We start from the raw sequence: 27,304 nt of genomic DNA on the forward strand, positions 1-27,304 counted from the left end.
TAAGAGCATTAACAAAAATGTGACCAAATTCATTGTTTGCATATTTTATTAAAAACCAGTAATACTATTTGCATACAATATTTTCAGTCAATTCTAATCATCCTAACAGTTATCTTGGCATTGTCTAAATATAAAATAATAAAGTGTCTGTGAATTTCCTTTATCAATTTAAAATGAACCGAGTAAGTCATATAAAACCACACACCCTACATGTTCAATTAAATAGGCAAAAAAAAAGAAATCTTGTCTTTTTTTATTTGTATTCGGCTCGGCTCTCATCTGAACATCTTTGTTAGGACCAGATATCTTGCAAGTAACGTTTCTTCTCCCGTAAATCTGCTATTACTTTCATGGCTTCTAATTTGTCAATCTGCAGTTCTCTGCTGAAGATGTCAATCAGTTCTTCATGCACATTTTTAGCCATGTTCTTTGCATCTCTGAAAGACAAAAAGTAATCCCAAAAAATGAAATCAAAGAATACTAAATCAGAAAGGCCATCACATTAGATTTTCTTTGGTAAGTGACTCAAAAACTGAAATGGAAGACTGTATGGTCAGAGGAATCCTTTTACTTAGTATACAATGTTAAGCCAAATATTGCATTGCTATTTTTTCTCACAACCATCAGACCTGCTCTATCTACATACATATTCTATCAGGTGCTTACATTAAAATGGAAAATGAATAATGCTTAGGGTGATTCATTTACTCAGTTCATTGTCCATTATAAAGTTTAGCATACAGTAAGTCAATGTATCCTAGCTGTAACAGTGACTCAACAAATGTAATCACATAATACAAATTAGGTTCTTTATAAACAAACAACAATAACAAAAAATACTTTCACTTAGCATGTACAACATACATCATTAGTATGTACATCACTGTTGAGTTTTGTCATATAATTTATGCAGGTGTTATTTCAATTTTATATTATGGTATTTTGAGATTTATAGCTAAACTCAGACAAATGAAATTAAGCAAGACTTTAAAACTCTGATTTGGGTGTGAGTTTTTCCAACTGTAGGGTGGCCAATTTTCCAAGAACCAATACCTGGTGATGATGGAGACGGTATATGGGTGGTTGGATGGCTTTCAATAATTCATACTTATATTTTTCCTTCATATTTTTAAATTCTCTACTCTATTTTTATAATACTCGTATTAAAAGTAACACTAATATCTTTCAGCCAAGTTAACATTGCTACCGCATATGACAATCCAAAACAACAAGAAATAGATCCCATACTGCCACTCACATCATATAGATGATATTAATGCACTACAGACAACACATTATGCACATCAGACTCATGATGGCAGTAAGAAGAAGAAGCAGGCCAACTCAAAAGGAAGAACCCAATACAATGGATTCAGAGCTGACCCCTTCACTTTTTTCACATTTTGTTATATAACAAACTTATGATAAAATTATTTAAAATAAAAAAAATGTATAAAAAAACAGCACTCAACACTTAATGTCCCATAATGACAAACCAAATCCAGGATTTTAGAAATTTTTACAAATCTATTAAAAATAAAAACCAGAAATATCACACCGACACAAGTATTAAGACCATTTGCTATGAATCTTGAAATATGGCTCAGTGACATACCATTCAATTGATCATCACAGACGCATTTCTACACCTTGTTTGAAGTTCATCTAAGGTCAATTAAATTGATTGGACATTATTAGGAAAGGCACATAGTTGTCTATAGAAGATCCACCAGTTGACAATGTATGTCAAGGCAAAAACAAACCCAGGTTCCCAAAAGCACAGTGACCTCCATAATTCTTAAATGGAAGTTTGGAACAACCAATGCTCTTCCTAGAGCTGACCACACAACTAAACTGTGCAACTACATGAGAAGGGCCTTGGAAAGAGAGGTGATTACGGACATCTGCGGAGAACATGTGCAGAGATTGGAAAAACTTCTAGTGGGACAATCATCACTGTAACATTTCACTAAACTGGGCATTATAACAGAGTGGCCTGACAGAAGCCTCTTCTCAGTAAAAGACACATACTAAACATGAAACCCACTTGGAGTTTGCAAAAGGGCACTTGAAGGACTCTCATAGTGCAAGAAACAAGATATTCTGCTCTAAAGTAGCCAAGATTAGTGTCATAAATACGCAATACCATTCCAACAGTGAAGCTTCATGGTGGCAGCTTAATGTTGTGAAGTGGTTTTTCAGTAGCAGGGACTTGGAGACTAAATAGGGCTGATGGAAAGTTGAACAGACCAAAGTACATAAATATCCTTAAAGAAATTCTGTTCTAGTGTGTCCTGAACCCCAAACTAGGCCAAAAACGGGACGATGATTCTAAGCACAATTCTGGAAATGTCTTTGAGCTCCCCAGTTGCCCACTCAGAACCCAGACTTAAACCCAATCAAACATCTCTAGATAGACTTGAAAACAGCTGTCCACTATTTGTTCTACATGTACCATTTTCAGGTTTTTTTTATCTTTAAGTAATTTGCAAAAAATCCTAAAATCCTGTTTTCATTTTGTCATTCTGGGGTATTGGGTGTTGCCTAATGTTGGAAAAAAAAATGTAATCACTTTAGCATAAGGCTGCAACATAGCAAAATATGAACAAAAATTAAGGGGTCTGAACACCTTCTGAATCCACTGTACATGTTAATTCCAAAACCAGTCAACAATTTTACTTATAGTTATGTTGACAGATATGCTATAATTTGTAAAAACAGAACTTAATGTTCTTTTGTCACTCGAGCTGCTGAGTGATATTATTCACTTCTTCACTTGAAGCAATCATTTTCAATGTGCACAGTAAAGTAATCTGTTTAGGTACAGATTGCATTGCCATGGAATAAGCGCTGCGCAGAGCTGCAATCTTCGCAATCACAGGTCATCTAACTGGACACAATCACTCTGATGTGGCAAGTAATTAAACAGTGCAACAATGTACCTATTGTAGGAAAGCACCTTTGTATATTTATATAAATCATATACAGCTGCAGTAAAGAGAAAAACAGTTTACAGCATGAAAGGCTATATATAGCACAGTATTCAGCAATGAAACATTTCTACTAACGTGTAGATGCTAGAGCAGTATAATGACAAAGCAGCTAGGACTTCTATGTCAAACTTCCAGGGGCCTGGATTCAACATAAATTCCCAGATATCCTTTTTGTGACTTTCTTCTGTGCTCTCTGGTTATTTTAATTGGTCAGTCATTATCAGTTTGCCTAACGAGTACGACAATGTGTAGTAATTTGTACTATTAACACTAGAATTGCTGAAGCCTATGAAAAAACTTGTAATTCTGGCCCACTTTAACTCCCTTTGCACCTCTCCATCAGTGTGTTTTATTTTGTAAATGTGTCGATCATCACAAGCCTGCGCTTGGAATTGAACCAGTGACCACTTGATTACGATTCAGCAGTTCTTACCGCTGCACCACAAAAGCCATCATGTTGTGTCTTGTCAGTGTGGTACCCTAACCGGATTTCTTTTTCTATGGTTATATTCTTGAATAAAGGGGCACTTGTTTTGTTATAGTTGTACCTTTTGCAAAAGTATTTATTTGATATTTGGACTTCAGTCTTCACACATTATACACTTCATGTCTACATTTTGTCAAGCACTAAAATATGCAAAACATTTCTTTTTTAGTTATGTGTTCAACAATTCCTGCCTCGCATTACATCCTACATTTACACGGATTGCTATAGACACAGAACACACATGAAATTGATGTATTCCAAATGACAATATATTTTTTACTCTGTTCAACACCAGGTACCTCACATGCAGATAAGGTGCCTTGGCTTGAGCTAGGAGAACTTTATGCCCAAGGTGAGCTCCGTCGAGGTGGGGGTGGGATAAGCAGGCTATTTGCTGCTTGTGCTGATCGACACATTTACAAATCAAAAGACGCTGATGGAGAGGTGCGAAGGGATTTAAGGTGGGCCAGGATTACGAGTTTTTTCGTAGGCTTCAGGGATTCTAGTGTTGAAGAATTCCAATGCCAAGTTATGGCTTCATGTAATTCATGAAGAATACTAAGAAACTGGATGAGTTACTAAACTATGCTATTTTGTGGAACATAAAATTTGTTAAAATTAACTACCATCAGATTATCAATATAATTAAATGTGTTGATTTTTTTGTATGGCCACAACCCTAGCATTTCATAGAATAAACATTACAAAAAATATTTTACTTACCCACAAATATAGATGTATCCATTTTCCTTGAACAAAACTCTAACTACATCTTGAGCATTTAAGCGGAGATTATCCTGCACATACTTGGGCTTTACTTCTTCTGTACTATCATCCTGGTCTCGGGAGAAACTGACTCTCAGGTGTGTTAAAGTACCTTCTGCTTGGAAACGACCCAACTCATCCCTGTACACATCAACAAGGGGAGAGAAATATCGTTATTTGGGAATGACACATGAAAAAAAAAATAGTAATATTTTTATTTAATCTGTAAACCAAAGACGTAAAATAAAAACTTTACTTTTTAGTAATGAATAGGCAGCAATGAAATGCTGTACTGAAATTCATACAGTATCTATATTGTACTCAGTATTTCTTCCTGGTTTTTCATCTTGGAAAATGAAAAGAAAAAAAAAATCTATGTGGAGATGTGTTAGCTCTTAATAATGGGTGGGCTTTTATGGAGGATTCAATATCATAAAGGGCTCAAAGGGATGCCTTTACTCATTTTCAATCCAAAGCTCTAAATAATAGGTACCCTGAGTGAAGTTGTGTCATGCTGCTCTGCAATATCTTTGTGTTCTGTAAGTCATTTCTGAAGTTTTCTATACTTATAAAGTTCCATTCACATCCCATTCATTATAATGTAATACTTCAAAAATTGTTTCTCAATCTTCAAAACTTTTGCCCTTTGAGACTTTTTATTCCAGAAAGCTCCAGGTACTCACTCATTTTCTAAATGATTTTCTTTTTCAGAACATATTATAATATGAACATAAAATAAGCACCTGCTTGATCTACAGAACATGATTTGCAAAGGATATATTTGATAGTACAAGATAACCAAATAGGTTTAATGTCTTTCTCGATGTTTACAGACAGTAAAGTAAAAGACATCCTTGTGAATTATTATATTTATATTTTATTATATTTATATCAATAAAGTGGAATCCATATATTCATTTAATTACTGTATTTGTTTTCAAAATTGCCCAGACTTAATCAGGCTGATAGTGGAGCAGAACCTGTCAGCAGTACCTGACACAGGACAATAACCAAACCTGGATGGGATTTTGGTCCTTCACAGGGCATATCACAGGGCATTTACAATGGACTATAAAAGAAAAATATTTTCATCAAACTATTTTTGTTGTTGTTGTACTCCCAAGTAATGCATTCTGAACACACTGAATAAATTTAGGCAAACCTGTATAATTTATCTCTATTTAATATGACCGGTAAGGTGCAGCAAAACCTACCAAGACACATTTGAACATGCAAACACCACAGAAGCAATTGCCAACCTCAGATTCAAATGCAGACCACTGGTGCTGTGAGGAACCAGCACTAGCCAGTACTGAAGTAACAGTAAAGCAGATCGTGTACTCATTGCTACCTACCTCACTCCACCAAAAACAAAATAATTTAAGTAAAGACATTTGAAATAAATAAAATAAAGATATAGAGTTCCAAAGTCTGAGGAATAATTTAGGAATAAACAAAGCAATAAAATAAATGAATAAATGTGAATGGGCACAGGGCACAAAGATAAATGAAACTATGAAAATGCAGGACAGGCAAACAAACTCTTCTAAATATTTTTTGTTATTTGATTCTCTGAAGATATCTAAAATATGGAGTGAGAACTGATAAATTACAACTAGCATATTTTGCTCAAATAGTGAAAATTGTGAAGATATATTTTTGGTATAACTCGATAAAAAAAAAATATCAATAACTTAAACACTGTGCTTCTATTTTTTTAAACAAAGAATTCACATTCACATATTTGTTCTTTTAGCATATAAAAGAATAGAAATCTAAAGTTTCATTGCATGTTAAATGAACGATGTTGCTAATGCATAGATGTTACATTTTAGAATGCAGCCAAAAATATGTTTTTTGGAAAGCAGTGAAGCCAGTCCTAACAATATATGTGTTCTGTTAGGTAAAGAGCTTTGATGTCACCTGTGTTACTTACTGAACATTCATCTCAGTTTACATGCTTAATTCACTGAATGATACTTGAAGAAAAATGTATCTTTCTTGCTAGTTATTAAAGTAAGTTTTTAAACCTGGTTTTCAACACCACATAATGTACAATATTCAGTATATTTAGAGAATGGGCTCTGGTACAAAGTTTTGTTCATGTGTTATAATCCACAGATGTGGATTAAAACTATATACTACTGCACTAATATATTTACATATTACACACAACGGATCTGCTGTTTCTTTTCACAGGTAGACTGTAGATCATTAATTTGAAAAGACATTTCTCATCAGTAATATTAAAATATTAATAATAACTGAATATCATTGCTGTAACTATAAAAGCTTTCTCTATTAACACATTTGTATTTATCTTTATACTTTTATCTCTGTAGTTAATTCTATGTATATTATGCCTATATAAAATACTTCTCTACTGGGATACTGGGCACCATATTATTTTATAAATGCATTCAAGAAACTGCCCAAGTAAGTGAAGTCAACTATTAATAGGCACATAACTTATATTCGACTATATTCATCTTTTGATAGCATTGCACATTTCAAATCATTCATGCCACCAGCTGTCAAATTCAAAGTATATTCCTCAGTATGCCATAGATTTTGATTCTTAAATCTGGCATCCCATCTTTTAAACACTCTTTAAGCCCGGCTCTTTCTTCTGCTCTGTGCATACATATTATCTTTTGACTCTTACCAAAAAATAAAGCTCCTCTGTTTGCAATAAAATAGTCTACTGTCAATTGTATTTGCAGGGCATTTAGAATAGACTATGAAAGAAAAATATTTTCATTAATCTGTTTTTGCTGTTGTATTCCCAGTCACCTTAAGGTGCCTTTAACTTTTCTGACTTTACCCCATTTGCTAGCTTGCTTTCAGAGTTTCATTTGATAGCAAGAACTGTGAATAAAGGATGTGTCTGTACATCTGTAGAAACTCCTTCAGACCAAAAAGCTTGTAACCATAAGCTGAATCCTTCTGACCAAAGAACAACAAAATAAGGCAATTATTAGCAGAAACTGTAGCTTTTAATGGAAGGGACACACTGATCCACTCCCTTGGGTGCATAAAAAACTTTTTTTGGACACATAAGCTAATTTCCACATAGCCTTAGACATAGACTGGGCGTGCTGAACTATATCCAATTCATCAAGCTTAACCTCTGTCCAAATTGACTGAGGCTTGTCTGGGATTAGAACCCATTCTTCAAAAAGATAATTTCCACACCAACACTTTTGTGTCAGAACAAGTCAGATTTTACCTACATGTTCACTGAAAGGTGGCTGAAAAAGACCGCACCAAACCAAGGACAGACAAATACATGGCAAAGACAAAGAGTGTACTTCACTAAAAGCAGTGTTCATAACTTGAAATTCGAGCTATGACACAAATCTAAATAGCACTGGACATCATGCTTAATGGCTTGGTATTATGAGATCTTGCTTATCTGTGCCAAGATCAAATAGATCTTCAAGGTACTAGTACCGTAAATCCCCAACGAAAGGCCGCCCCACATTGGAGGGCGCCCCATTGTGTAAGCCACAGAAAATGCTCATTGATAAACTGCTGCATTACTGAATTTACCAATCTGAAGTAAAAGCATCTAATTTGGCATGACCCTGTTGGCCTTTGCAACTCTATACTAAGTGATCATTAAATCAATGATGGCCTCAATCTTAATTGACATAATTTTTTTGTCTACTGGACAATTCATAATTCACATGCTTTTCGAACTGTGGACTTACTTATTTTAACTGTATCTATGAACATCATCACTAGCTAAGATTTTTTTGAAGTAAACGGTACATTTAAATTCAACGAATCATTTGGGTATGTTGTCTTTTTGTGTACTAAATTATACTTTTAGCGAAAGCTTTTAGATAGGCCGGCCCATTTAAGCAAGCCACTCCAAATACGCAGTTTGTAAAATTAATGCATAAGCCGCGGCCTTTTGTTGGGGGAAATATGGTAAACAGCCAGCTTCTTCTGTGTTATTGGTTAATCAAGTCTGTCTTACATCCCAACTTTTTTGTTAATATACACACAATGAGCAAATTAATAGGAACTCTTTACTAAAAATTGGTAGGGTCTTATTTTGCTCTCAAAACAGCCTCAAGTTCTTTGTGATGTAGACTCCACAAGACTTTAGAAACATTCTTTTGTGATTCTAGTCCATGCTGACATGACTGCATCACGCAATTTCTGCAAATTTGTCAGCTGCACATTCATGCTGTGAATCTCCTGTTCTACCACATCCCAAAGGTGTCCTACTGGATTCACATCTAGTGACTGTCTTTGCCATTTAAGAGCACTTACTTGTTGTCACGTTTACCACTTGGACAAGATTTTTGATTTGTGATGTAGTGCATTACCAGGCAGGGAATAACCGTTAGAAGATGAATAAATTGTGGCCAAGCAGGGATGCACAGTTAAAATACTCACGATGATTTATTGACAATAACAGGACCAAAGTCTGCATAGAAAACATTACACCGCCACTACCACCATTTATGTGCCTCAGCAGAAACTGAGATTTATCAGCGCAGGCTAAGTTTTTCCAGTCTTCAACTAACCAGTTTTTGTGAGCATGTGCCCACTGCAGCTTCATCTTTCTTTTTTTGGCTTACAGGGGAGAAATCTGACATGGTCTTCTGCTGTTGTAGCCAATCTACCTCAAGATTCTTTTCTGTTCACCACAGTTATACAGAATCATTATCCAACTTACTTTAGACTTTCTGTCAGCTTAAACTAGTTTGGCCATTCTCCACTGACCTCACTCATCAACAAGACATTTTTGTCCACAGAACTGCCCCACACCGGATGTATTGCATTTTTGTGCCATCCTGAGTAAACTCTAGAGATTGTTGGACATGAAAATCTCAGGAGATTAGCAGTTACAGAAATACTCAAACCAACCTGTCTGGCACCAACAGCCATGTCATGGTCAAAATGACGGCAAACACATTCCTTATCCATTTTGATATTTGAACTGTTTCTGTATGATTTTATGCATTGTGCTTCTGCCACATAGTTAGGTAATTCAGTGACTGCATGGCTAAGCTGCTGTATGGGTATTCCTAAAAATTCGCTCAGTGAGATTATAAGTAATTATCCTATTTCTACAGTCCTAGTGGGCAATAATTTTTATTATTTTCTTTGTCACAAATATGTTTACTTCAGGTACCATGATATAGTCTAAGAGACAAAGAACCCCATCTCCAAAGAATATTAAGGAAAATAAACTGGGAAGCTCATCAATAATTATGGTCAATTTGGCATTAGCAAAAGTAAAACTGACAATTGATCTCAATTGATTCTTCTCACCCACATACCCCTAACAGGCATATCAGAGAAGAGTGTATAAAGATGGATACCATAACTAATTCTAGTCTTCCATATTTTCCTTTAATGACATGCGTAAGAACTATTGTTTAAATTGAAGAATATCATATACAATGATGTTTAATAAATTCTTTTTAAACCAAAAAACTGTTATTGTGCTACTAAAAGGTATAAATCTCTAGAATATCATTACCATACATATATACACAGTATCTTTCTTTGTACTACATTCTAGTTAATGTTAGCTAAAAATTATATGTATATATTACACATATATTCAAATGTTAGTCACATAAATGGTTGCTTTATTATTTATTATTATTAATCTGCTCCAGAATAATTTTATTTTAAGGTGACTTTTACATGGTTTGACGTTATATGAAGAAATTTAATTTGATCTGAACACACATTCAGCTACCCAGAACAGAGACATTATTAGATAGAAAATACATTTACCTGAAAATAAAGTCCCTGTCCTTGTGCCGACAACCGAAAAAGAGCCAGGTCTCACCAAAACTAACGTCCGGATGTTCCTCCCTTTGCTTCTTTCTATAGGCAACAGACAACAAAATTTACAGAAAAAAATTACTATTTTATTTTTAAAATATCTGAAGGACCATGCAAAAACTGTAAAATGTTAATGTGCTTACAACAGTGCCTCATCACAGGGCAGTAGGAAGACTGATTTTTTTAGACGGGTGTAAAAAGATTTGTAGATAATAGATATAAAAGCAAATTAAATAAAAAGGAATAAACTAGAAAGTTACAATAAACAGACATTAGTCAAAGTCAAACTTCTTAAGAATTAAAAACTTAGTTACTATAAGTAAAAAAAGAAAAAAAGAAAACAAAAACATAAGTAGATCAGTCAAACTGCAAAAAAAATAGCCCCTTTAGAAGGTACTGAATATTAAAATGCTCATCTTAAGAATCATATCCACCATGTATATATATATAGTGGTGTGAAAAACTATTTGCCCCCTTCCTGATTTCTTATTCTTTTGCATGTTTGTCACACAAAATGTTTCTGATCATCAAACACATTTAACCATTAGTCAAATATAAAACAAGTAAACACAACATGCAGTTTTTAAATGATGGTTTTAATTATTTAGGGAGAAAAAAAATCCAAACCTACATGGCCCTGTGTGAAAAAGTAATTGCCCCTTGTTAAAAATAACCTACCTGTGGTGTATCACACCTGAGTTCAATTTCCGTAGCCACCCCCAGGCCTGATTACTGCCACACCTGTTTCAATCAAGAAATCACTTAAATAGGAGCTGCCTGACACAGAGAAGTAGACCAAAAGCACCTCAAAAGCTAGACATCATGCCAAGATCCAAAGAAATTCAGGAACAAATGAGAACAGAAGTAATTGAGATCTATCAGTCTGGTAAAGGTTATAAAGCCATTTCTAAAGCTTTGGGACTCCAGCAAACCACAGTGACAGCCATTATCCACAAATGGCAAAAACATGGAACAGTGGTGAACCTTCCCAGGAGTGGCCGGCCGACCAAAATTACCCCAAGAGCGAGAGATGACTCATCCGAGAGGTCAAAAGACCCCAGGACAACGTCTAAAGAACTGCAGGCCTCACTTGCCTCAATTAAGGTCAGTGTTCACGACTTCACCATAAGAAAGAGACTGAGCAAAAACGGCCTGCATGGCAGATTTCCAAGACACAAACCACTGTTAAGCAAAAGAACATTAGGGCTCGTCTCAATTTTGCTAAGAAACATCTCAATGATTGCCAAGACTTTTGGGAAAATACCTTGTGGACTGATGAGACAAAAGTTGAACTTTTGGAAGGCAAATGTCCCGTTACATCTGGCGTAAAAGGAACACAGCATTTCAGAAAAGAACATCATACCAACAGTAAAATATGGTGGTGGTAGTGTGATGGTCTGGGGTTGTTTTGCTGCTTCAGGACCTGGAAGGCTTGCTGTGATAGATGGAACCATGAATTCTACTGTCTACCAAAAATCCTGAAGGAGAATGTCCGCCATCTGTTCGTCAACTCAAGCTGAAGCGATCTTGGGTGCTGCAACAGGACAATGACCCAAAACACACCAGCAAATCCACCTCTGAATGGCTGAAGAAAAACAAAATGAAGACTTTGGAGTGGCCTAGACAAAGTCCTGACCTGAATCCAATTGAGATGCTATGGCATGACCTTAAAAGGCGGTTCATGCTAGAAAACCCTCAAATAAAGCTGAATTACAACAATTCTGCAAAGATGAGTGGGCCAAAATTCATCCAGAGCGCTGTAAAGACTCATTGCAAGTTATCGCAAACGCTGGATTGCAGTTATTGCTGCTAAGGGTGGCCCAACCAGTTATTAGGTTCAGGGGCAACTAATTTTCACACAGGGCCATGTAGGTTTGGATTTTTTCTCCCTAAATAATAAAACCATCATTTAAAAACTGCATTTTGTGTTTACTTGTGTTATATTTGACTAATGGTTAAATGTGTTTGATGATCAGAAACATTTTGTGTGACAAACATGCAAAAGAATAAGAAATCAGGAAGGGGCAAATAGTTTTCACACCACTGTGTATATATATATATATATATATATATATATATATATATATATATATATATATATATATATATATATATATATATATATATATATATATATATATATATATATATATATATATATACAGTGGAACCTCGGTTCACGACCATAATTCGTTCCAGAACTTTGGTCGTAAACCGAGTTGGTCGTGAACCAAAGCAGTTTCCCCCATAGGATTGTATGTAAATACAATTAATCCGTTCTAGAACGTACAAACTGTATGTAAATATGTAAAAATATGTAAAGATTAAGCACAAATATAGTTAATTACACCATAGAATGCACAGTGTAATAGTAAACTAATGTAAAAACATTGAATAACACTGACACAAAACACCCAGGCTCCCTGCTCAGCTACACGAGCTGGCTCGCTCGCTCTCTCCTGTAGCACACACACCAACAAAGCCCCTCCCTCCCTCAGCTACAGGAGCAGCCTGGCTCACGCGCTCTCTCTCTCTCTCTCTCTGTAGCACGACGCGCACACACGCACGCACACACACACGCACGCACACACACACACACACCCCCCCATCCCTTCCCTGTCAGCTGCGCGCTCTCTCTCTGCGCTTGCTCGCTCGTGCTCTCTAATCTCTCTGTAGCAGGTGCTCGCGCAGCATTTTTTTTAAAATGAGTTTTAAGCACAGCAGAAAAAAAAGGAACATCGACCAAATCCGAAGTGCATTTAAAAACCAACTCACAAGCAACCAAAAAAGTAAGATTGCAGGAGATCACGCTATTAAACTTCAAGCCTGATCGCTGTAAACACTTTTTATAAAATGAGTTTTAGGCACAAAAAAGGAACATTTGAAAAAAGAGAAAGGTAACATTGCACCTAATCGCGCTATGAAAAACTCCATCTGCAAACACTTTCATGAGTTTTAAGCACAAGGAAAAAGCGAACATTTGCAACAAATCGCGTTATGAACTGAAAAATTAACTTTTGAAAAATTCGTAATACAAAAACCATCAAGAAAACTAACTTTGCATGAGTCGAGTTCTGGCATGAAATGTTTTCCTTCAGGTTTTTTCTCTCTTGTGATTTCTTGGGTTTCTGGTGCTTTTAGCTGTTTAGCTGGTTGGAGTGAAAGCCTCATGCAGCCATTCAAAAAACAAAGTTCTTGTGACCCACCCCTTCATGTTTGCTGGCAGTCTGGCTTTGTTTACATTATGCTGCTTGAAAGCATGAGGGTTCTCAAATTGGTAAATGAGTAAACTGGTAAACAGTTTTTCCACCTCTTGTAATTTCTCTTTACTTCGATTTCAATTTTCTTCAAAATTTTCTTCTCACCACCCTTCACTTGCTTAAAAGCCAATGGAAGGAGAACAATGAACAGAGCTCTTGCAGCAGCGGCTCCCTCGCTTTCTCTCTCTCTCAGGCTGCCTGTGGTGGGGGGGGATGGTGTGCTAGCACCTACAGCCTGCAGATAGGCAGGCAAACACGTGCAGCAATCTCCTCCTCCCCCTCCCCAGCAGGCATGTGCTCGCTCGCTCGCTCGCTCTTGCTCTCTCTCTCTCTCTCAGATCAGCTCAGGCAGGCAGGCAAGGGAAACTGGCTTGTTCGTATACCGAGTGTGTGGTTGTGAACTGAGGCAAAAGTATGGCAAGCTTTTTGGTCGTGAACCGAGTTGTAAGTGAACCGAGGTTCCACTGTACATATATATATCTATATCTATATATATATCTATATATAGATATAATCTCTTATCTCTCTCTCTCTCTCTCTCTATATATATATTTATATATATATATATATATATATATTTATATATATATATATATATATTATATATATATATATATATACACACACACATATATACATACAAACGGATTCCAAAAAGTTGGGACACTAAACAAATTGTGAATAAAAACTGAATGCAATGATGTGGAGATGGCAAATGTCAATATTTTATTTGTAATAGAACGTAGATGACAGATCAAACATTTAATCCGAGTAAATGTATCATTTTAAAGGAAAAATATGTTGATTCAAAATTTCACGGTGTCAACAAATCCCAAAAAGTTGGGACAAGTAGCAATAAGAGGCTGGAAAAAGTAAATTTGAGCATAACGAAGAGCTGGAAGACCAATAAACACTAATTAGGTCAATTGGCAACATGATTGGGTATCAAAAGAGCTTCTCAGAGTGGCAGTGTCTCTCAGAAGCCAAGATGGGTAGAGGATCACCAATTCCCACAATGTTGCGCAGAAAGATAGTGGAGCGATATCAGAAAGGTGTTACCCAGCGAAAAATTGCAAAGACTTTGCATCTATCATCATCAACTGTGCATAACATCATCCGAAGATTCAGAGAATCTGGAACAATCTCTGTGCATAAGGGTCAAGGCCGTAAAACCATATTGGACAAGAGGACAAGAACAACCCAAGTTGTTATCAACGCTCAGTTCAGAAGCCTGCATCTCTGATGGTATGGGGTTGCATGAGTGCGTGTGGCATGGGCAGCTTGCATGTCTGGAAAGGCACCATCAATGCAGAAAAATATATTCAGGTTCTAGAACAACATATGCTCCCATCCAGATGTCATCTCTTTCAGGGAAGACCCTGCATTTTTCAACAAGATAATGCCTACCACATTCTGCATCAATCACAACATCATGGCTGCGTAGGAGAAGGATCCGGGTACTGAAATGGCCAGTCTGCAGTCCAGATCTTTCACCTATAGAGAACATTTGGCGCATCATAAAGAGGAAGGTGCGACAAAGAAGGCCCAAGATGATTGAACAGTTAGAGGCCTGTATTAGACAAGAATGGGAGAGCATTCCTATTTCTAAACTTGAGAAACTGGTCTCCTCGGTCCCCAGACGTCTGTTGAGTGTTGTAAGAAGAAGGGGAGATGCCACACAGTGGTGAAAATGGCCTTGTCCCAACTTTTTTGGGATTTGTTGACACCATGAAATTCTGAATTAACATATTTTTCCCTTAAAATGATACATTTTCTCAGTTTAAACTTTTGTTCCGTGATTTATGCTCTATTCTGAATAAAATATTAGAAGTTGGCACCTCCACATCATTGAATTCAGTTTTTATTCACGATTTGTATAGTGTCCCAACTTTTTTTTTTTTTTACATACATATACATATACATATATACACATACACACACACATATATATACATTCACACACACACACACACACATATATATATATATATATATAAACTGCTCAAAAAAATTAAAGGAACACTTTGAAAACACATCAGATCTCAATGGGAAAAAGAAATCCTCCTGGATATCTATACTGATATAGACTGGGTAATGTGTTAGGAACGAAAGGATGCCACATCGTTTGATGGAAATGAAAATGATCAACCTACAGAGCCCTGAATTCAAAGACACCCCAAAAATCAGAGTGAAAAAATTATGTGGCAGGCTAGTCCATTTTGCCAAAATTTAATTGCAGCAACTCAAAATTGTACGCAGCACTTTGTATGGCCCCTGTGTTCTTGTATACATGCCTGACAACATCGGTGCATGCTTCTAATGAGATGACAGATGGTGTTGTGGGGATCTCCTCCCAGATCTGGACCAGGGCATCACTGAGCTCCTGGACAGTCTGAGGTGCAACCTGGTGGCATTGGATGGACCAAAACATAATGTCCCAGAGGTGTTCTATTGGATTTAGGTCAGGAAAGTGTGGTGGCCAGTCAATGGTATCAATTCCTTCATCCTCCAGGAACTGCCTGCATACTCTCACCACATGAGGCCAGGAATTGTCGTGCACCAGGAGCCACTGTACCAGCATAGGGTCTGACAATGGGTCCAAGGATTTCATCCTGATACCTAATGGCAGCCAAGGTGCCTTTGTCAAGCCTGTAGCGGTCTGTGTGACCCTCCATGGATATGCCTCCCCAGACAATCATTAACCCACCACCAAACTGCTCATGCTGAATGATGTTACAGGCAGCATAATGTTCTCCATGGCTTCTCCAGACCCTTTCACTTCTGTCACGTGCTCAGGGTGAACCTGCTCTCATCTGTAAAAAGCACAGGGCACCAGTGGTGCATCTGCCAATTCTGGTATTCTATGGCGAATGCCAATCGAGCTGCATGCTGCTGGGCAGTGAGCTCAGGGCCCATTAGAGGACATGGGGCCCTTGGGTCACCCTCATGAAGTCTTTCTGGTTGTTTGGTCAGAGACATTCACACCAGTGGCCTGCTGGAGGTCATTTTGTAGGGCTCTGGCAGTGCTCATCCTGTTCCTCCTTGCCCAAAGGAGCAGATACTGGTCCTGCTGATGGGTTATGGACCTTCTATGGCCCTCTCCAGCTCTCCTAGAGTAACTGCTTGTCTCCTAGAATCTCCTCCATGCCCTTGAGACTGTGCAGGGAGACACAGCAAACCTTCTGGCAATGACACGTATTGATGTGCCATCCTGGAGAAGTTGGACTACCTGTGCAACCTCTGTAGGGTCCAGGTATCGCCTCATGCTACCAGTAGTGACACTGACTGTAGCCAAATGCAAAACTAGTGAAGAAACAGTCAGAAAAGATGAGGAGGGAAAAATGTCAGTGGCCTCCACCTGTTAAACCATTCCTGTTTTGGGGGTCATCTCATTGTTGCCCCTCTAGTGCATCTGTTGTTAATTTCATTAACACCACAGCAGCTGAAACTGATTAACAACCCCTCTGCTACTTAACTGACCAGATTAATATCCCATAAGTTTCATTGACTTTATGCTATACTCTGATTAAAAGTGTTCCTTTAATTCTTTTGAGAATTATATATATATATATATATATATATATATATATATATATATATATATATATATATATATATGTATATGTATATATATATATATATATATACATATATATACACATATATATACAGGGTGGGCCATATATTATGATATTAACTTCCTGTTTGTGGCACATTAGTATATGTGAGGGGGGAAACTTTTCAAGATGGGTGGTGACCATTTGGAAGTTGGCCATTTTAGATCCAACTTTTGTTTTTTCAATAGGAAGAGGGTCATGTGACACATCAAACTTATTGGGAATTTCACAAGAAAAACAATGGTGTGCTTGGTTTTAACATAACTTTATTCTTTCATGAGTTATTTACCACTTATAAAATGTGTTCAATGTGCTGCCCATTGTGTTGGATTGTTAATGCAACCCTCTTCTCCCACTCTTCACACACTGATAGCAACACCGCAGGAGAAATGCTAGCACAGGCTTCCAGTATCCGTAGTTTCAGGTGCTGTACATCTAGTATCTTCACAGCATAGACAATTGCCTTCAGATGACCCCAAAGATAAAAGTCTAAGGGGGTCAGATCAGGAGACCTTGGGGGCCATTCAACTGGCCCACGACGACCAATCCACTTTCCAGGAAACTGTTCATCTAGGAATGCTAAGACCTGACACCCATAATGTGGTGGTGCACCATCTTGCTGGAAAAACTCAGGGAACATGCCAGCTTCAGTGCATAAAGAGGGAAACGCATCATTATGTAGCAATTTCGCATATCCAGTGACCTTGAGGTTTCCATTGATGAAGAATGGTCCCACTATCTTTGTACCCCATATACCAAACTATACCATCAATTTTTTTGTTCCAACAGTCTTGGAGGGATCTATCTAATGTGGGTTAGTGTCAGACCAGTAGCGGTGGTTTTGTTTGTTAACTTCACCATTCACATAAAAGTTTGCCTCATCACTGAACAAAATCTTCTGCGTAAACTGAGGGTCCTGTTCCAATTTTTGTTTTGCCCATTCTGCAAATTCAGTGCCCCGATCTGGGTTATCCTCGTTGAGATGCTGCAGTAGCTGGAGTTTGTAAGGGTGCCATTTGTGAGTAGGTTAATATCCGCCGAAGGGATGTTCGACTAATGCCACTCTACATTGACATGTGGCGAGCGCTACGCTGTGGGCTCTTGCTGAATGAAGCTAGGACAGCCACTGGTGTTTCTTCATTAGTGACAGTTTTCATGAGTCCACATTTTGGCAAATCCAACACTGAACCAGTTTCACGAAACTTAGTAAGCACACATATATACATACATATATATACATATATATACACATATATATATACATATATACATATATATATACATATATATATACACATATATATATATACATATACACACATATATATATATATATACACATATATACACATATATATACATACATAATATACATATATATATATATATATATATACACATATATATATATATACACACATATATATATATACATATATACATATATACATATATATATATATATATACATATATATATACATATATACATATATATATATATATATATATATATATATATACATATATATATATACACATACACACACATATATATATATACATATATACACATATATATATACACATACACACACGTCTATGGAAATCTCAACATCTAGGAGAGGATTGTTTTGAGCATACTAGCCACTTTAGGTATCCTTGTTATTCTTGCACAAATATTTAAATTGGCCCGTTTCCCCACCCTAAAGCTGAGACCACATAACGCAAACACATGTGTGATGTGACTGCAGTGTTACAGTACTCAATTATTAACTGGAAAAGTAATTTAATTTCTGTAAAAAAGGTTTAATTTTTCTCTTTGTTAGACTTTACAGAATAAACATTGGAAAGCAAAAAGAAGCAACGCTTTAAGTATTCAATCCTCATATGGATCTTTTGGCAGACAGAAAATCTACACAAAGACTGGATCATGAATATCTAAGACAAGGATTAAATACTAGGTTATTAGAAAAGTCAATGTGAATTCCTTTTATAGAGGGGAGAAAGGATATTTTATTGCTGAAAATGAAAAAGTAAAAAGCTATATACACAATGTTTCAGCTGTGCTGTATTGCTCAGTACCAAACATGAAGAATATGCTTTTTTTGTGTCAAAGCCTACTAAATGTCTCATTGCCAGCTGACTCTGCCAAAACATAGGCCAATGAGTTTCTCTTTAATTCAGATAATCCATCTTAGATATCTTTATCTTATTCTTTTTGCCAGTGTGTCAGTATGAGATGCTTTATTATACTGCAAATAATGTTTCCCCCCCAACAATATTTCATAATATGAAGAATACAAATACATGTTATATGATAATCTCTCACCATTTCTGAGTGTCAAATTATAAGGAAATATTTTAATACTTCTTTTTACATGCTAAAGCCTTCCATTTACATCCATCCATTACCCAAAATATTCACCTCATCTATCATCATACAGACACTGAACTTACTATCATCATTGTTCATTAGAGTACTGAAAACAAGTATTTATTTCCAGCATAATTTCTTCAAAATTGTGACACTGAATTTTCAAACAAACTCAAATACTAATTAAAAAGCACCTAAGTGAACAAATAACACTTTAACTTGTGTAATTTAATTAATGACTAAAAATACCTAAACACAAACTAGAACTGTGTGAAAAAGTAACAGCCCCTATTTAAATCAATCCACTTAAAAGGATAATTCAAGTCAACATAAATGAAATCAGACAGGCTTAACTATAACCAGCTATAATAAATATAAACCTCTCTTATTTTGACCCTTACCTTCAAAATCAACTCCTTAGCACAACGATTCAACAAGCACATAATACCACCATTACAGAATGTAAAAAAATGCTTTAGTCTGGAAAGGGTTAAAAAGCCATTTGTACAGCTCTAGAACTCCCCTGAGCCACAGTGGAGAGTCATAAACTCTAAACACAAAACACCTGAAACAGTAGTGAATCTTCAGAGGAGTGTCAACCCTATCAAAATTACTCCAATGGTGCCGTGAAAAATCATTCAGGAAGGCAGATGGTATTATATATTTATAATTAAAAAACAAAACAAAAACACTACATGCGTCTTCAGGACTCTAGAATCTGAAAAACGCTGGAGGATAATGGCCTTCATTGAAGATCAGCAAGGTTAAATACACTGCTAACAAAAATAACAAATGCTTGTGCCTCTTTTGCCAATAAGCACCTGAATCATCCCCAAGGCTTTTGAAAGGAATTTCTATGGACAGATGAGACAAAAGTGGAAATTTCTAGGTGACGTGGGTCCTATTAGATCCAATGTAAAGTGAATACAACATTCTGCATTAATAATATGATACCAAGAGTTAAACATGTTGATGTTAGTGTGATGGTGCAATGATGTTTTGCTGCCTCTTGACCCAAACCACTTGCCAGAAATAAAGAAACCATAAGTTCTGTTCTCTATCAGAAATGTCTTAAGGAGAGCGTTTAAATCATCCACCTTTGCACCAAACCTGAATTATAGCTGGGTCCTACAACAGGGTAATGATCTAAAACACAAAAAGCATGTCCACAGCATAACAGATGATAAGAGGGAAAACTGAAATTTTCGACTTGCATACCCAAAGTATAGATCTAAACATCACAAGACCTGTAACAATTAATGCTTGAAAACCCAGCAATTATTTCTGAAATAACTGTTCTACAAAGAATATCCAGGTGGAATTCCTCCACAGATGTGTTTGAGGCTGATATTGAATTCTAACTGGTTTTTGGTTGCAATCCTTACACCTGAAGATCATCAGTGGTTAAGTGCGAGGAGTAAATTACTTTTAGAACATTAGAAAAGTTGTGATGAGAACAGACCATTGAGCACAAAAAGCTCATCCATCAAATTCATCTGGATCGTCCAAAATAATAAAGTCGAAGGTTCAGGTTCCTAATATTCCACCCTCAGGCACTCTAGCTGGTAATCAGTATATAAACAAACAACAATACATATGTAATTGAGCAGTTGAGAAAAATATATATTCCTCCTTAATTTGTGGTAAGCATGGACTAATACAAAATTGTAAACCATGTACATCACTCTTAGCTTGCACTGCCTAAAATCTAGACACATCAGAAGCTCAATCGCATGATGTGCCAGTGAACAGTCTCAACATAGCCATTTGCTCAAACTTGGCTGGATATCTATCCATCCATCCATCCATCCAGTTTCTAACCCGCTGAATCCGAATAGGGTCATGGGGGTCTGCTGGAGCCAATCCCAGCCAACACAGGGCACAAGGCAGAAACCAATCCTGGGCAGGGTGCCAACCCACCGCAGCTGGATATCTATATTAGCTATATTAATGGAGGCTTCTAGAATATCAACGGACCCTCAACCGCTTATGGTTGTGCAGTATACTGGTACTGAAAGCACCAAATTTTAAAATAGTACAACAGCAGCATGTTATTAATTTAATTACCAGAAGTAAACAGTAAATTTAATGTACATATAACATCTACCTCGGACCCAGAACTGCTCCAAACTGCTGCTCGTTATGATTTACAGGGAACAATGCAGCAGGGAGGTGCTCGTATTTGTGAGGAGGAAGAATAAATAATAAATAATTATGAGAGATGGAAGTGCAAGGGTAATCCGTTATTTCCGTACCAGTACAGAAATGATCTGAAAGCTGGAATTGATACTAAAGTCAAAATTTTAGTCCCGATCCAATACTACGTTCACTCCCTGTCTTGTTTAGGATTATGCTGGACAGAACACTATAACTGGTAGCTTATTGACCAATCCTGATCGAATGAACGTAACACTACAGTCCACTTCAAAAAAGAAAAGCACAAGATATATGTTAAACTCTCCAAATCAGGGGAAAAAAAAGTATACTCAGCAGACAAATGCTATTGTCTAAACTGTTATGGTCTTTCTTTGGCAGAGCTCTATTTGCAACAGCAAAGCAATCCCAGGAATTTCCTTCCTGTTTAATATTTTCTGAAACAGAAGGAACAGGACATAAAGGACATAAACAGGAAAATAATATTGCTATTTGTATAGATGTTCTAATGTACTAATGCTTTGCAATTTAAAAATTAAGATATTTAAATAAGGTAAAGTATTTTTTGTAGCTACTGCAACTTTTAATCAGGTATACAATTGATCCCTCTCAAATATGAAGTACAAAACCAGTTCCTTAATATATCCAAGAAAGCTCTATACAGCACTACTGTGACATACACACAGTACATTTACAGTATTTATTTAGGTGATATTTTCATCTAAAGTGTGTTATATGTGTGATTATGATGTATCACTTAGTAAATATAACAGCTGTTTCTAGGTCTAAGGCTTACTTTTTTTTTTTTTAATTGCTGCCAATTTCGTACTTGAAAAATGTCCTAACAGTTGTACTTGTTTACTTAGATGGTCTGCCCTTGAGTCACTTCTGTAAATCATTCCACATCAGTGTGTTGTATAAAGTGGAAAAAAAAGTACTCTCGTATCTTATAATAACTCCCATCTTTGAAGATCGGCTAATCATAATGGATGAACATGCAAATAACAAGGTAACTTAAGCCAGTGCTAATAATTTTGTTAAACTTGCACCTGTGTGGATTAACCAGAAAGAGAGGATAAAACATCTGGAAAATATAAAGCTGAAAATGGTTGTGGTATGTGAATCCACTGCTGTTATTCAAAACTCAAAAAAACATGTAGAAAAGGTCTTGAAAAAGTAATCATTACTCAGCCTGAGACCTGAAAAACTCAAGTAAACATAGGTATTGCTTTCTATTTAAAATACTAGATGGAATAAACATAAAGCAGCCGCAAGAGTCTCACAAACAATAGCATAAACTAACAAATAATTACAACCTTACAGAGTAAAGCAGGTATTCTGTCACAAGTTTTTAATGTGTTTTTTTTTGTTGTTTTTTTAATAAGGTAGCTAAAGCTATTGGTTATATTCATCAAACTATACACACATATATTTTTCTGAATTAATTTATTCCAATATGAAATGAAGTGAAAAGAAACAAGAGGCTACCCATTATTGAAATGTATATTTTTATTATCAGTGTGTAATATGTACACATGTATGTTTATCGATATTTAAAATGTAATTTAGTTTTTAGCCACATTAACAGCTAGCACTGATTATTTTTAATCAATATTAATGTTACTTATGACCAAAGGTTATAATTTACATGGTATTAAAAAAATGTCAATATTTAGTAGAGACTCATTTTACAATAATAACAAGCAAGTCCTTTTGGATAAGTCTGAACCAGCTTTGCACACTGCTCAGGTGTAGGCTGTTTCGTTGAAAGAGTGTGACAAATTCTCAGTGGGATTGAGTTCAGGACGTTGACTAGGCCACTGTAGGACATTTTTTTGAGTCACTCCAGTGTTGCATTGGATTAATTCTTCGGATCACTGTCGTATTTTTTCACCAAGCTTAAGTATCTCAGTCAACTACATCAGGTTCTCTTCCAGAATTTTTCTGTATTTAGCTCCATTCATTCTTCCAACAGTCTTAACAAGATATTCAGTCTCTGCAGATGAAACACATTTACACAGCATTATGCTGCTGCCACCATTCTTCACTGTAGGGATAGTGTTTTTTGAGGCATTGGAATTATTGTATCTGTGGCATAACAGAGCACTTTGAATTTTGGCCGAAAAAGTTTATCTTGCTTTCTTCTGAACACAAACCTTTTCCTACATCTTAGCTGAGTACCTCTCATGCACTGAGGCACTGTCCTGATTAATGGCTTCTTTCTTTCAACCCTCCTAAATAGGCCACTGTTATGGAGGACTGTTGATATTGTGGACACATCCACAAGTATCCAAGTTTCAGCAAAAGTAATGACGGGCTTCTTTGACGCATCCCTTACCAGTCTACATCTTATTAGGCACTTTGTGTGATACACCTTTCATTTCCTGATGATGGATCTAATTGTGCTCACTGGGACATCCAAGCACTTTCATACTTTTCGTACCTATTTCCCATCTTGTTTGCATCACTTTGTCACTTACTTTTGTGGTATGCTCTTTAGTATTCATTTTCACAGTGAATTGACAGACTGGCTAATAACCCCAACATAGAGTGATTTTTATATCCAGAAAATGTGATCTTTACTGTAATTGCACACTAGTAGAAACTAATTATTTAATTAGGTCCAAAAGAGATGCAAATATGTCTTGTTTGGGTATACTTTGCCACTTTAAGCTTTTGGAACATATATAATTAGAATACTTATGCAAGCAACATTTGTAAAGTTTTTATTTTTTAGAAATATACTTTTGACAAATTATTTTGATTTTTAAAGATAATATTCTCATGGTAGGAATATGGTACGTATGTTATAAAATTCAGAGAATGTTGAGGACTTTCAAGGGTCTTGAATACTTTCACAAATATTGTTTGTTCACTTGCCATGTAGTATAAAATAACATAGTATAATCTGTTTAGTCTAATTCAAAGTCACTTGGGACCAGGACCTGTCTTAACAGCTCTGAGAAGAAGGTGTGAACCACCCTGCTTACCAGTGAATAACAGAAAAATGCCATTATTAATAGCTTCTCCTTTAACTATAACTACTTATAGTATACGGTTGGTATGAAGATCTCAGACTCTTAGAAGATCAGTTGCCTTGATTACTTGAGCAACTATTACATAGCAAAGTAGTCAGAAAATCCAATTGTTTTTTGCTAGCTCCAGTAACCAGTAAGAGTATAAGTATGTAGCAAACCCTAACTTCTGGGAGTGTGTTGATGTTGCCAACAGATTTGCATAGCGATGAAGGTGCTACGCTTTTAAGATGAGGGATGGATGGAATCAGGCCAACACCTAAGCCGTACAGAATTTCTACCCCAACACCTATTAAAAGCACACACCAGAAAAATGGCCAGATAGATTAAATGTATTACGCAATGTTTATTTACTATAATAACTATACACAAACACAGCAAGATGAAGGATGGATGGAATCAGGCCAACACCTAAGCCATAAAGAATTTCCACCCCAACACCTATTTACATATGCATATTTACTACAATAACTATATACAAACACAGCAAAGAAAGATAACACAAATACAAAAAGAAAGCCATGAGCAATCCCCAGTACGATATTTACAGTCCTGGAAAAGTCTTATGATAAGTGATGAGTGTGGATCCTGAAATGCAAACAACAGTTAACAGAAGGGAAGATGTGGTAGAATAATCTCCTTTTGTAAACTGCTTCCCAGAAAAATGAATAATGAACACAATCCTGCCACCAGAGTCCAGAAGGTGAATCATCTTCTGAGGTGCGCCTCTTCACAAAGAGCAAACTGTAGACAGGATTGGGAGGAAAAAGTACCAACTACTGTCTCTGTATCCGATGGCCGTGCAAAAACCTCCTCTGCCACGAACATCCAGTTCATAAAGGGATTTTAGGTGCAAACAATGATGAAGTTTGTGGAAAATGGAAAAGTCAAAAAGTCCCACCTCATCCTTCTCTTGCAGTTTACATGTACAGTGCCTACAACAACAAACTACAAATCTCACAAGCCCCTATGCATCTATGTAAACCTGTTTAAAGACACAGACCCCATATTTACAAACCAGGCTCCTGAGATACCAGTGTGGGTACTAACATTTAACAATCACCAAACAGGACATACTATGCAAAAATGAAAAACCCCTATGTGGCAACACTTACAGGTGCGTTCCAGAAATTATAGTTTTATTTTCTTAATAATCTGAGCTTAAATAACATGGTAAAATTTTAAATTTTCCATTCAAATTAAGCTAGAGCAGGATAATTTGAGGATAAAAACTGGGTTCAACAGGTACAGAAATAATTTTGCTATGCCAAAGGGTCATTATGAACAATGTCTTCTATGTGAATATAACGTTTTAGGAAAGGTAGAGCCCAGGCTAAATAGTTGGGGGTTTTTTTTCCCTTTATAAAATATGCAATGCCTAGATCTGCTACAGTATCTTACTACTTAAGAATGCTAAAGTTGAATCTTGGATGCAGACACCATCCATGCAGAGTCTGCATGTTATCCCTTTGCCTAAGGGCTTTATTCTCTGTGTACTCCAGTATTCCTCTCATATCCATGTAGATTAGCCTGAAAGGTGACTCTAAACTCTGTGAATGTGTATATGACCCTGTGCCTTGCAACAGACTGCCATTCCTTCCAGAGTTTAATCCCTGAAATAAAGTAAATGTGCTAGAAAATTGATACATGAATAAAAGACAAATATGTTTGCAGTTCTGAGAAAAAAAAGACAACACCGTAAATTAATAAGAAATGTGATAGCATAATTAAACATAATACACATCTTTAAATTTTTGTAAAGTTAACTGGAATAAGAATAGCAGTATTTACAGAAGTAAAGTGTAAAAAGATTTAATAATTTAATTTGAGTTCACAGCCTGAATACATTTTTTCATTTGTAACTCCTGCCCTGAAAGGTTTAATTAAGCATTACAAAACTTAACAAATGATTTCATCAAAGATCTAATTACAACTCTGCTCTGTTAAGCATAAGAATCATTTGCAATCTCTTGTTTTCCTGCTGTAATATTCATGGATTTTTTTCTTTGTTTTCTGAGGTGTCAGATTCACTAGGTAATTGATTATATCTTGCCACAAGAAATGTATGCCTAGGCTTTATTTAAACCATTAAGATACACTTTACTTCCCACATGGGACTGGAGGAGTTCAAAACATTTAAAACGCACATTCTCGCCAGTAAAGGTTACATCAGACGTTTTGCAACACTGTGCAGCAAAACCAACACCCAACTTGTCAGGGTTTTTCCATTAGCTTGTAGTTTGTCTGCTCTCCTAATCTGGAGCAACAGTCTGTTAAAGCGTCAGTAGACACTGCTGCTTACAGATATTTACTTACACAGCCAAAATGTTGGCACAATTTAATTAATTAATAAAAATGCAAAAAATGGAAAAATTCTGACTTTAAAATAGAATTTAATTTGAAACTCTCAGAGAATAGGAAGAAAATTGCTGCACATGCAACCAAATTAGATTAAATGAAGTTTTTTGCCATTCAGCGAATGTCAGCATTGTTTTCGGCCTGAGGTATATGTAGAATATTACAAAAACATTATCATATATATAATATACATCAAAACACACTATAGCGATACATAAACACTGTATCACATTTGTGGGCACAGAAATTATAAATGATTTATATATTACTTAAGGAAGGGTACACATTCATCGAGACTGACAATGAAAATAAAATTCACCATTATCAATCAAATGCAAATTGGAAACACTTTTAAAATATTATGTTTAATGGAAATTTTGCCACAAATATAGTCAACAGAGATAATTAGTATGGAGGCATAGATTCAAAACAAGAATCTAAA

At 36.1% G+C, this 27,304-nt stretch overlaps 1 protein-coding gene and 1 long non-coding RNA gene across 5 annotated transcripts in view; one reads left to right on the plus strand and one right to left on the minus strand.

The window, feature by feature from the left end:
- Positions 1–28: 28 nt before the first annotated feature.
- Positions 29–27,304, minus strand: part of mtrr (5-methyltetrahydrofolate-homocysteine methyltransferase reductase) — a 142,980-nt gene continuing 115,704 nt past the window's right edge. For all 3 annotated transcript variants that reach the window (XM_039754372.1, XM_039754374.1, XM_039754373.1), the window contains exons 13-15: positions 10,012–10,104; positions 4,204–4,386; positions 29–437 (exon numbers count right to left, since the gene is read on the minus strand). In XM_039754372.1, coding sequence (XP_039610306.1) covers positions 293–437; positions 4,204–4,386; positions 10,012–10,104 — 421 coding nt within the window. In that variant the 3' untranslated portion in view covers positions 29–292. The remainder of the gene's footprint in view (positions 438–4,203; positions 4,387–10,011; positions 10,105–27,304) is intronic.
- The window catches only part of LOC120530159, a 32,563-nt gene continuing 27,667 nt past the window's right edge, over positions 22,409–27,304 (plus strand). The window contains exon 1 of one of the 2 annotated variants that reach the window (XR_005633909.1): positions 22,409–22,478. This is a non-coding gene — a long non-coding RNA (uncharacterized LOC120530159). The remainder of the gene's footprint in view (positions 22,479–27,304) is intronic. The other variant, XR_005633908.1, reaches the window with a different exon arrangement.

This window comes from Polypterus senegalus, chromosome 5 (genome assembly GCF_016835505.1).
Source record: "Polypterus senegalus isolate Bchr_013 chromosome 5, ASM1683550v1, whole genome shotgun sequence".
Taxonomy (NCBI): Eukaryota; Metazoa; Chordata; class Cladistia; order Polypteriformes; family Polypteridae; genus Polypterus; species Polypterus senegalus.